This window comes from Cyanistes caeruleus, chromosome 4, assembly GCF_971803275.1.
Source record: "Cyanistes caeruleus chromosome 4, bCyaCae1.hap1.1, whole genome shotgun sequence".
Taxonomy (NCBI): Eukaryota; Metazoa; Chordata; class Aves; order Passeriformes; family Paridae; genus Cyanistes; species Cyanistes caeruleus.
The window spans coordinates 78,545,506-78,557,706 of record NC_141704.1 but is presented as its reverse complement, the minus strand read 5'-3'; the positions used below and the strand labels follow the sequence as shown (position 1 = coordinate 78,557,706).

General features: G+C 35.9%; 1 protein-coding gene across 1 annotated transcript in view; it reads left to right on the top strand.

The window, feature by feature from the left end:
• Window positions 1-12,201, top strand: part of GOLT1B (golgi transport 1B) — a 14,744-nt gene extending 2,543 nt beyond the window's left edge. Inside the window, exons 2-5 of the mRNA XM_086885487.1 lie at window positions 3,468-3,559; window positions 5,284-5,462; window positions 8,187-8,268; window positions 9,595-12,201. Of these exons, the coding sequence (XP_086741613.1) occupies window positions 3,468-3,559; window positions 5,284-5,462; window positions 8,187-8,268; window positions 9,595-9,633 (392 nt within the window). The 3' untranslated portion in view covers window positions 9,634-12,201. The remainder of the gene's footprint in view (window positions 1-3,467; window positions 3,560-5,283; window positions 5,463-8,186; window positions 8,269-9,594) is intronic.

Below are 12,201 nucleotides of genomic sequence, written 5' to 3'. Positions count from 1 at the left end.
AGATACTTTGCTGTTACTGAGATGAGTATTAAACTTTGGGGTTAGTTTTTAGATTTCTGATTGATTAAACCCTTGTGGGCTTTTCTTATGCCCTTAAATTCCTGTCTGGAGTATTTGTTGGTCAAAAAAATTAAAATCTCTTCAGAAAGAGACAATGTTTTTCTTTTGGTTAGTTCCTCATGTGGGACCTTCAGCTATTTCAAGTGCTAAGACTGTTGATTTTAACTGTCAGAGACAAGAGTACTAAATAAAATACATTTAGGGGGTTTAAGGTTTTTTCAGTTTTTCTGAAATTATGAAGCTAGTTCATCAGGTATTTTAAAATTCACTGCTGTCTGAAAAAATACAGAGTTAGCCATAGAGTCACTGGTGGAGTAGTATGTTAAATACTGCATCAGTTGATGTTTGGAAAGTTAATTCTGTATCTGTAGTCTAGATCATAATTTTAAGTAGTGTGTTGAATGGTGTTATAAACAACAAGTAATTGCAAAAGAATGCACTTAGCTTTTCCAAAATTAAATTTTCAATACTAAAAGATACTGCTAGAAAAATAATAGTTATACATTGAATATAAACTATTAGTTTTTGTCTTCTAAAAGCCTATAGCGCACAATTCCATTTTATTTTGTACTATGTAATGCTCTGTAAAAGGCTGGGGATGTGTATTGTCTGCCCTAATCTTTCATGAGCAATGTATCTTAATTTTGAATCTATTCAATTATCTACTAAGGTTTTTTGACACAGTGCTGCAGTAGTCTTGCACAGCTTATGGAATTTCTGGAGAAACATTAATAAAGGCTTGCTTCCTTGTCTCAGGAAATCAGAATAATCCAGAATAAATACAACCTGGCTAATGCATGCTTCTACATTTCTAAGCATTGATATGTTTTATTTGACTAATGTGGGAAAGCTCTTCTGCTTTCCTGGGAAAGCACAGGAGAAAAGATTCCAAAATAGTTTGCTCCCTCTATAAATATTCATAGTTTGTTGTTGAAAAGCTTTTATACAAAATGCCAGCACTTTTTTTTTTCCTTCCTCAAAGAAGTGTAGTTAAATATATTTACAAATTCTGATACAAATCAAGTCAGTAACACCCTCTGCTGAGCTATCAGCATCAGAGGATAATAATCCTGGACCATTCATCTTCTTCCAGCAGTTATTTTGGGATAATGAGAATAATGTTCATTTCTCTTTTTTTTCTCTTTTCCCTCCACTAACCAGAGAATATGGGCAACTTCTGAAGTGAATCAGAATCCATTGTGGTAGAAATGATTACAAAAGCGTTTTGGGTGATTAGAGAAGTGTCAGAGTGGTGATTGCAGCAGCTGTTGGGAGTTGGCCTCTGCCTCCTTGCCAGATCCATACCTTGAGCTGTGCCTGTGGGAGGAGTGAATACTCACTTCCCATGACTGCATACTTATCTTGCTGGCAGCTGGTAACTCCTCTGGAGTCCTGCCTCCAAGTGTTTTCCTTCCAGAATACAGATTGTTTCTGCTCTTCTGAAGTAAAGAGTACTGGAGAAAAGGGCAGCTGCAATTGTTATATTGCATTCAGTCACCAGATCCATTGAAAATACAGTTTGCAATTCTGTTTTTCATCGTAAACAAGTAGGGAGAGTGCCTGTAGTAAATTGATTGTATTGAGTTACTTAGTGTTTTTAATTGTGGACTGTTAAATGCTCATAGTAACAATTTAAAGTGGCAGGCAACACTATAGAACTACAGCTCTAACAGCACATGCTCTGCAGCCTTGCTGAAAGCCAAGCCCTTAGAGAAGTTTGGGGATTGGAATGTAGCAAATGAGCTGTTTTGAAATTCATTTCCAATAGCTACTTGGAAGTCCTGAAACAGGCATAATTATCCTCCTTTACTCCCAAGCTCATCAGGCAACAGCAAATGACCAACTACATCAACAAAGTGCAATTAAAATATATTGAGGTAGATCTGGCCAACAGTAGCAGTGAGGACTGTGATTGTGGATGTGGTTTTTTGTTTGTTTCAGGACAGCCTATGTGAAACTACTTGGAACTTCAAAATACACATATATACAGGCAGAATAGTAGGGCATGTTTTCCTAAGCTGTTTTTTTGTCCTGTAGATTTCTAAATTGTCTGGTCACAGGGAAAGCAATAATAAATGTGTGTGTTTGCAGCCCTGTTGCTGCTGTTCCTGGCTTTTCTCTCCCATTCAGTCTGTGTGAGAACCAAAGGAAAGCTTTAGAGATACAGAATTAAAAGCAGGATGTATTTCTAATAACAGTCTCCAAGATACTTTAGAGGCTATTGTCAAATGGTAGTTTTAATCATAGCTTGACATTTCTAGCCCTGTTTCTCATAGAAACCTTCCATCCTATTCCTGGCTTTCCTGTATTTCTTGAGCATCCTTTGCAGAACTCAAAGTTTATAGAACTGTTTAGACTGGGAAAAAACCTTTAAGAGCACTGAGTCCAACTGTTAATCCAGCACTAGCCAGTCCATAGTATAAGCAAATATATTAAGTACAAAAGGTATTTTAAAAAAATATGAAAATTAAGATCATAAAATGAAAATTTTCATAAAATGGAACTGCTATGCAACATCAGCAGTCTAGAAATATTGTATCTATGTGTAATGTAGATCTACCGTTTAATTAATAACAATTAAATATGAAGCATGAAAATTATAATTGAACATTAATCCCTCAATATTTAGTATCTGCCAGTTTTGTGAAAATTGGCAATTGTCTGGAGGCCTAGACTAGTGTTTAATAGCTGTCAGCACATGCATAGCTTGGAAAAGTCCTGCAGGATTCATCCAAGTTGTGTTCCATCTGGAAACTGAGGGGAATGAAACTGCTATGCAAGGTCATGGGAGATGGAACATGAGGTTTCAGGAGGATGGAGAGGACCAGGGTACTATTACTATGGTAATAGTAATATTGGTACCAGGGTACCATTACTATGGTAAAGTTAATGGGATAAGAGCTGCAAATCCCAGTGTATTCTGATTTGAAAGAGAAGAATCACAAGGATCCGCTCAGTGATCCACAAGGATCACTGAGTCAAATTCTTCAGTGAATGACCCATACAGGAATCAAACCCACAACCTTGATGTTATTTGTACCATGTTCTGACCAACTAATCTAATCTAGAAAACAAAGTTCCATTATCTCTTTACAAAACAATCCTTTTCTCCATTAGCAACTAATAAAAAGGGACGTATGTCTTTGCTGTGTGTATATATGCATGATTGCTTTTCTTTGAATTCAATTTCAGTGTCTACTTCCAAATACAGACTTTTTTGATAAGCAGCTTCCAAAGATCTGTCTGTTGAAGTACTTAGTGTCTACAAGATTTATATTTGTACACTCGGAAGTTTCTAAATTTAAAATGTCTTTAGATTGGATGTTCTAATTTTTTCCCCAATTTTTATCCATGACTTTTTCTTGATACCATGTTTTGTTACATGACTACATTTGCTTATTTTTCAGAGATTGGAATGGGACTAACAGGCTTTGGAGTGTTTTTCCTCTTCTTTGGAATGATACTCTTCTTTGACAAAGCTCTTTTGGCTATTGGAAATGTAAGTGCCTTTTCAGTGCTACTTAGAATCAAGTATGTGATCTATTAAAGATAAACTAAAAATAAAACAGTATGTTATCAGTTTGAAGCTGCACGACAGAGATTACTGTGGTAATTTGGTATAAAGGAGGAGTTGTGCTCAGTGATAGGAGTGAATCATTTTTCCTGCTTGAGGTTAGAACAGCTCACACTGATGTGAAAATATCACCTTGGGTCGGGTCTGTGGGATGTTGGTAGACAAGAAGCAGCTTGTTCCACAGTTGTTGTGCTGCTGCAAATGTGATTTTTTGTGATCCTCTAAGATAGCTGTCAATTTAAGTGTATGTTTGGATAAGAATCATTAAGTTTGTGCTAGCAAATGTAGCTTTGCAGTGCTGTATGAGGAAAGAAAGAAGTATGAATTGCTGACATTTCTGGTTTTAGAAGAGTCAGACCTCTTTCATAAAAGAGAAATTCAGTATCTTCAGCTTTTACTGAATTGAAGTTGTTACTCAAAGCACCACAGAAAATAAATCCTAGTTCTGGTACATGAAATTTCCAATCCAAATATAAAATGACAGGGTGTTTTCTGCATGTGATAGTCTCTGTGCCTTTGCTGTTCTCAGCTTTGCCAGCCAGCCAAAGCACAGCCTGATTGTGAGAGGTTCACCCCCTGTTTTGCTGATGCCTAAAACTCTGCAGCCAAACAGATCAGTTTCATTATCAAATACTGATATTCCCTGAAGGGAAATATAAAATTGTGTATCTGAATTTGGGTGCATTAGTTGAAGCACTGTTATGAACCATCAAATCAAGTGTGCAGTGGAGGAATGAAAAATGAAATAATGCTTAATTTTTCTTTTCCTAATGTAAGGTGGAAATACGAGATCCTGTTTAGGGCAAATGAAAATGTAGGTAGGAAGAGACAATGACAGGCTATGTGACAACCAAAGATAATGCAAGAAAAGGTACTGTATCCTTGCAGAGAGTTGTTTTTATTTAAAAAAAAAAAAAGTTATATCAGAAAGGGCAGGAGGTTCTAAAAAAGTGATTTATTGAATACCATACAAAACTTAAACTTGAGTAAACCAATCTTGAGTAAAATCTGAGATACTATTCCTTTCTGAGCAGAAATGTTGCTGAAATAATTCTTAGTCCTGTTGCTGCAGGACACCAGAAATAGTTCTAACTAGTTGGCACCAGCGTGATAGTGTTTAGTCTATACTGGAACAAAAAAATAAACAGTAAAAAAGCTCTACACAGTAAAAAAAACAACTGTCCAGCTTTTTCCTTCTCTGGCTTTGCATTATGAGTAGGTCAGTAGAAGCTGTTGATGTCAGTGGCACAGAGCAGAGGTGCTTTTATGTCTGTTCTTAGTTTTTTAGGAACGATTGATGTCAGTAGTACTAAGCTTCAGCACCACTTGTGGTAAAAATTGTATGTATGTGACAGGGCAGATACAGCTGTTCTCAGCAGGTCTTTTGTCTTGAGTGTGTTTGGCAGAGACCACAAAGGATAGACTCTTTACTTTCAAGCAGCTGAGAGCTACAAGTGCTTTAAGATGGACATTACGAAAGAAAATCAATAGTAAATTCATTCTCACCAACTGTCTTCTGTTATTAAAAGAAGTTGTGCAAGAAAAGCAGTCTAATTTTGTAAAATACATATATATATATATGTTTACATACTGTACTTGGGAACATAATTAGTTGTTTTCTTTCTTTGGTTTGTTTTTGTCTTTTCTAGGTTTTATTTGTGGCTGGCTTGTCTTTTGTTATTGGTTTAGAAAGAACATTTAGATTCTTCTTTCAAAAACACAAAATGAAAGCAACGGGCTTTTTCCTGGGTGGTGTGCTCATAGTTCTCATTGGTTGGCCTTTAATAGGAATGATCCTTGAAATTTATGGATTCTTCCTATTGTTCAGGTAAGTTTTGTTTGAAACCAGCTTTGTTAGTTTATCTAGGAGTAAATGTATTTGTGTAGTGTTTCTGTGTTAGAGTTGACAAAGCAACATACTTTAAGTGTTCCTTTTGGACAGATGTTATATGAAATTGTTTATTTACAAGTTGGTAAGTATTTTTTCAAGACTCAGATCTGCTAATGTTTGTGAGGCATTTATCAAAGTGACTTTAACAATGTTGATGTCTGACCAAAGAATTGTAAAGCTTCAAAACGTGGGAGCCCAAATTGTTAGCAGTATGAAGTTTAAATATCTCCTCATGGAAAAGGGGTACTTGGTACTTTTTTGGTGGGGAGTTTGTTCTTTTCTTCAACAAATGGGGAAAAATATTTAGTTACTACCATCCTAGATTTGTAACCTTACCATTTCATCACTATGGCAGCCCAGGGAAATGATGGTTTCTGTCATGTTTCATTACAATTGTGCCTTAGGGTCAAACTGCTTATTTGGGTTTGCAGTATCTTGACTGAGTTAAGGAAAAATGGAAATTCTATTATTTTTAACAGCAATCTTGAAACATGTTATAACTTTCACAATGTGTCATTTAAGTTCTTCATAAATGCAACTGTAATTGTGAAAGAATTTGACTTGTTACAACCTGCATAGATATCTATATTTTTATCTTTATTTCCATGGTTGAAGTTCTATGCTTCCCTACAGAACAAAGAAAAAATATGCAAAAAAAGTAGAAAGGGAGGCTTCTGGTTGTTCTTGGACTTCTGTTCAGATGCTGACCGTTTCGCTAATAGTTATTGACCAAATTTCAGACCCTGAAGTGTTCAGTGAATGGCTAAATCATACAGTTCCTGTTAATCAAAGTGAAACCATTGTTCTCATGGAGCTCTTTTTGTACTCACTAAAATTGTGTGTTAATATTTAGTATTTAGTTCAGATAAAATGTTTATTTTTAAAAACAAATTGAACGTGGCTCCTACTGGAGACTGTAAAATTTAAAAAAAAAAGAATTTTGTGGGTTTAATGTATTTCTTATTATTCTACTCTGTGTTACTCTGAATTCTTCACTGCAAGTGCTTTGATAATCACAGTATTTCACTAAATACATTGTCACTTCTTGCATGTTGTGCTTGGTTTAATCAGCCAGTACAAAGCAAGTAGAATGTGTTTCCAGCAAAACACGCTCCTTTTAGAAGATCTCAAAAGAGTTATAAGTTAGTATGTCTAAGCAGGTATGGCTATGTATTATCTAGTGGTGCTTGCAAGGTAAAATAAAGTTGAGAGGTTTATAGAAGATCAATAATTATCCCTAAGACTATCCATTAGCCTGAAGGGAATCAACAAGGGATGAATAATTCCAGGTGTGAATATTTATCTGACCTATTTTAATTTAAAGCATCTGGAGACTAGTGGTTTGGACTGAATGATCTTGTATGTTTTTTCCAACCTTGATGAGTCCACGATTCTGTGACCATCTTTTCCAGTGCTTATTTGTTGGTAGAATTTAAATCCCTTGCTACAAGGTCGGCTAGTGACTACTTCAAGCAAAGCTTTTTGTTTTGCTTTGATCTTGTTCAGTTCAACCATCATCCTATTGCTTCTTTCTGAAGAAGTTATGAAGTCTTTCCTCAAGCATAATTTTATACTGTTCCTCAGAGTCCTGCAGCTTGGTTGCATAGCAGAAAACTACCCTGGCCATTATGGGACAGCTCTTATAATCTAAGGTGCTTTTGGAGCCTTGTTCAGATTATAGCATTGCAAAGTTATGGCTGACAATATTATCCGTACTGTACTGACTATTCCTTATTCTTGGACACAGCAGTTATTTTAATCTGTTATAAGTGGTTTGTGTGTCCTGCCTCATAATTTACTGGGCTGCTGAAATGATCTGATCTTTAAAAAAAAAATAAAAAAATCTGTAAATGCCCCCTTATTGGTGTGGATATTACCCAGCAAATAGTTCTAGCAGTGTCATGAAAAGGATGATGACTCGTGAAACATTGCTGTTTCACTGTGGCTGAGGCCTCATTGCATGTTAATCCTTATTCCACACAGGGAATGTTAAACATGGGATTGCTGGGAATGCCACCAGCTGGCTGCAAACAGCTGAGATACTGCCACAGAAAACTTGTTTTTCTGCTGCAGAGGTTAAGTAGACATTGCGGGGGCTACACCATAGCAGTTAAGTCAGGCAACATTGCCAGGGTCATGATTCAAGCCACTGACTTAAATGTGGGAAATAAATGAATACACAACTCTGTCATGTTTTGTTAATGTAAAGTTAATTTAGTTTATGTTACTGTAGTTAATACATTAGTTAATGTAAAGAGTACCACACATGGTTTTAATTAATCAGAACTAACTTCAGTTGCTTCTACATTGGGTCTTGAATGTATTATCTGTAATATAAAGAGGAATTATCTCAAAATATGTATGTTAATTTTGAGAAATCAGTTTTGTTGACTAAGTTGGGTATTCTCACTTATTTTTTTATGAGCTGAGCATTGCCAGCTATGAAGAAAATTAAATCCATTTAAAAAGACACCATTTCTTTCCTGGTTTTCTCCTTTCTCTGATGAATGTGTATGGATATATTTGGTAAACAAGTGTGCTGCTAACAAGTTGCAAGATTTTATGTAATCTTAGTTTAAAAATTACCTGCTATTTTTTTTCATGTTATAGCAATATGAGAAATTTTAAAGCTAATACAATCTTCTGATGTCTTACCTAAAGGGGGTTCTTTCCTGTGGTGGTTGGCTTTATTAGAAGAGTTCCAGTTCTTGGATATCTCTTGAATTTACCTGGTATAAGCTCGGTAAGTTTGGTACTTTATGCAACAACTGAAGCATGTTCTGGTTTTTATTCCACTAGTAGAGCACTTGTAGAATTGCATTAAAAATAAAGCAAATACAGCTTTGGAGCGATGATTTCAAATGCATTCCTGTACAGTTCTTGCACCATAGGCATCACATTCATTTCCAGGGAGAGAGTTCTAGGTGTAAAAAGAACAAAAGGATGCATTTGCAGAAGCTGCCCTTGCTCATGGGTAGTGAAGTGAGCAGAGCCCTGCATTGTGACTGGGAGTGCTGGGGTGAATCCTGCCACGTCCCTGGGCCTCTTCTCCTGTCTGTACAATGAGGAGGACACCATTCGTGGTGCAGTATTTGGGTGAACTTAGGAAAAGTTTCCTGTAAAAAGTGGCCTGTAAAAAGCAAACTGTGGAGTTCAGCGTTAAGTTGCAGCTTGTATGGTGAACCCAGAAACTCTCAGGATGTATAGTCATTCATCAGATCTATTTACTGAGGTCCACTGCACCAGGCTATATCCTTTATTTTAATAAGATTTGTATTTTTTCAAATGTAGTTTTCCATTTTTTTAACCATATGGCCAGGGATTTGAGGACAATTAACAGAAAGATGCTAATCTAGGGTGTTTTCAGTCAACTACTTTTACTGTGCTAATTTTTCTATGTATTTTAATATAAGCATTTGTAATACTAGTTTTGAAAGCAACAGTTTTAATACATACTACTAAAAATTAATAGTGAGAATAACTTAGATGCATACAGGCTGTTTTTTAAAAATGAGTGTTCCAGATCATCTGTTCCAGTCTCATGGTTAGGCCAAGTTGTGGCTCATAATTCATGATCAATTGAATGTTTCATCTGTCAATTGATCTTAATCATATTTTATTTGATCATAATGGGGTTAAATCTTGTTTTTAAAAGATAATTGTTAATGTTTTATTCAAAGCCTACGTAGGCTCAGAAGAGAATCCACAGTAATGGTCAGTTGAAATATCTTCCTTGGTCTACTAATGCATGTGTGGCTGAGACTATTGTTTTGTTTTAACCATTAAGCTGGCAGTGTTATCTGCATTCCTCTATTTCCTTTCTCATTCTGTTGCATCTTCATGTTGCACTGTTAATGTCTATATGAGAAAAACATGTTATGCAGAAACACAACTGCAGTTGTAACAATTTTGGTTTTCACAAATCTAAACCATGAGACCGCGGTGAGTACTACTTGACTCTCATTTCCAGTCGCATACTAACTGTGCAAGTAGCAAGCAGTATTTGAGAGTAGTAGAGACTGTACATAAATGTTATCAACTTAAAACCTTTTTGTCTCCTTTTCCACAGCTTGTAGATAAAGTTGGAGAAAGCAACAACATGGTATAATGACGAGAGGGTGGAAGACTGATCTAAACTTTTACTGTATTATTTATAAAATCCCTTTGAAGAATACTCAGCACAAAGATTAAGTTGTGTACAAAGGAAAAAGCTTGTTACGTTCTTTACATAACAGTTTAATTTAAAATGTATAGTCAACGATATACATTAGAAAAGAAGCTCAGCAAGTATGCTTCTAGGAAAGTAACTCCAGAGCTCGGGAAGTAAACTGAAGAGGGGAAAGTCATGGAATAACCCGTGTTACAACTGTTCAAGAACTATTTTTGTTGGGTTTGGAAAACATGCTAGAGGCAATGAAACCTTGTGGAATTAACGGTGCCTGTTCTTTACCTCCTAATTTTGAAGGTGTAGTAGAGCAAACAGGCCTACATTTTTAAGGGTGACCCAAATTTACCCAACCCTCGGCTTGCTATCCTCAGAGTGCAAAAAAATCATACAGGAAACTTCTTGTGTAACAAGAGATGCATCTTTGCATGAAGGTTAAGATGACTATTCATCTATAAGTGTATTATGACAATAAAAAGCAAACCCTACACAGTTCTGTTGTAAACATTTTTGTAAATATGTGGCTGAAATACAGCATTGTTATCTTAATGTTTCAAAGCCAAATGTTAGTTGATTGTATTTGCCTTCCATTTCGGAATACGCAAGAGGTCAATCTTTAATAACTTTGGTCTTAAATGTCGGTTCTAAACATGTAGAGCTCAGTGGGAAACTCTGGAAGCTGACTTGCAGTCCCTCCAGGTTGTTCTTGAGCCATGTTACATGTGCATCCTGATGAGAATGTAGCCCCTTGTCACTAACATGAAAACTTTGTGAAATACGCTTAGTTCACAAAAAACTGCATAGGTTGAGGTGCTGATGTGAACCCTGTGACATGTAACTTATCAGAATTTGGAGCTTTGTTTTTAAACAGTTTGAAACTAAGCTTTCTTTGTTTACTCTGGAACTACAATTTACTTTTATTTTTTACGGTAATAAAATAGAAACTTAAAGTTCTGTGTATGTGAGTCTCTGGGGAGAAAACGGAGTGACTGAGGCTGACTAAAGATCAAGTGCCAATCTCCATGTGTTTGTAACTTGTTACTGGATTATCTGATTATCTTCAAACAAGTCTTGGTTACAGCAACAGATTTGTTACAGAGGGCTCTTGGCTAACCTGGAATAAATGTCCCCTCCTAATGCACAGCTCACATTTCTGCTTCTCTTGGAATGTTCGTTGTGCACTTTCAATAATCTTAGTTACAGCGTCCTCACCTAACAAACCCTGCTTGTTCAGTGAATTGTGTTCGTGCAGGCAGGGAGGGTTTCTGTTGTGTTTGACTTTCTTTTCCCTTTCATATAATCCTGAAACAATTACCCAATGTAGTATTAAAAGTAGCTATGTAGCCTAAAGGTCTAATGACTGTGGGGGTTTTTGTTGTTTTTTGTGGTTCTTTTTCTTTATTATGCAGTTAAAATTGAAAGTTTCCAAAGTAATTTCTAAGTTTAAAAAAACTTTTGAAAGTTGCTCTGAAATCTATTTGTATAAAACATGGGGTTTTTTTCTTTGCAACTGTATAAATAGCCACAATCTACTAGTATCAGTGTTTAATTTGCTACCTTCTAAAATAGGCACAAAATGATTCAGAAAAAAAACCCAACAAAACAGCCTGTTATTTTACAATTAATAACATCCAAAAAAGCTGGGTTTGTTTTATATATGACCAAAAATGGCTGTATTTGCTTGATGGCATGTGCATTGCAGTTTAGAGACAGGAGTAAATATGACTTGTGGGCTCTACCTCAAAAGATAAACCAATTTTAACTGCTCCTATAGCTCTGTTGTGTGTTACAATGTTATCAAAGACTAGAGAATGGTACTACAGCAGCTTAGCCAACTTATCCTGTTTGCTGTGGTAGGGCACTAGTCTGTGCTGTGGGAACCAAGTGCTGTCTAAAGCAGACAGTGTTCATCATTTACCTTAGAAATCAGCTACCTGAAGGTTTCTGTTCTTTGGTCTTGAGAAATAATGTGAAGGAAAAGGTGGTTTGCACCACGACTGTGATCTCTGGCTGCAGCAACTTGCTTGGTAAGCTGAAGTACCTTCATCAACAAGAAAGTTGATGATGTCTTTTGGAGGTGGTTAATGTGTTGCTGTGGATGATCTTTTGCCTCTGAGAAGCTGGGGTATATGCAGGTCATCTCATTTATATTTAATTAATTGTTTTACATCAAAAGTCAATTTTTTGTCACACGTGAACTGTTGTGAAAAGCATCTGAGGGAACAGAATTGTATATTGAATTTAGCATAGTCTATCCCTCAAGGTAATGTTGTCTTTGAGATGGTTTTGCCAAGATAAATATGGGTGGCAGCAAAGGTCAAAACAACTTAGCCTTAAAGTGTTTCTGTCCTTGTAAAAATATCGAACAGAAACATGCTTGGAATGTTTCCCCTTTTAAATGTAATTTATAATTGCTGCTTTAAAACTTGTAAGGATGGATCTTATTCTGAGCAGATTAATACTGTAAATATCCTTGTCATACCTTGAATAAATGGGTACCTTTTTCTATAA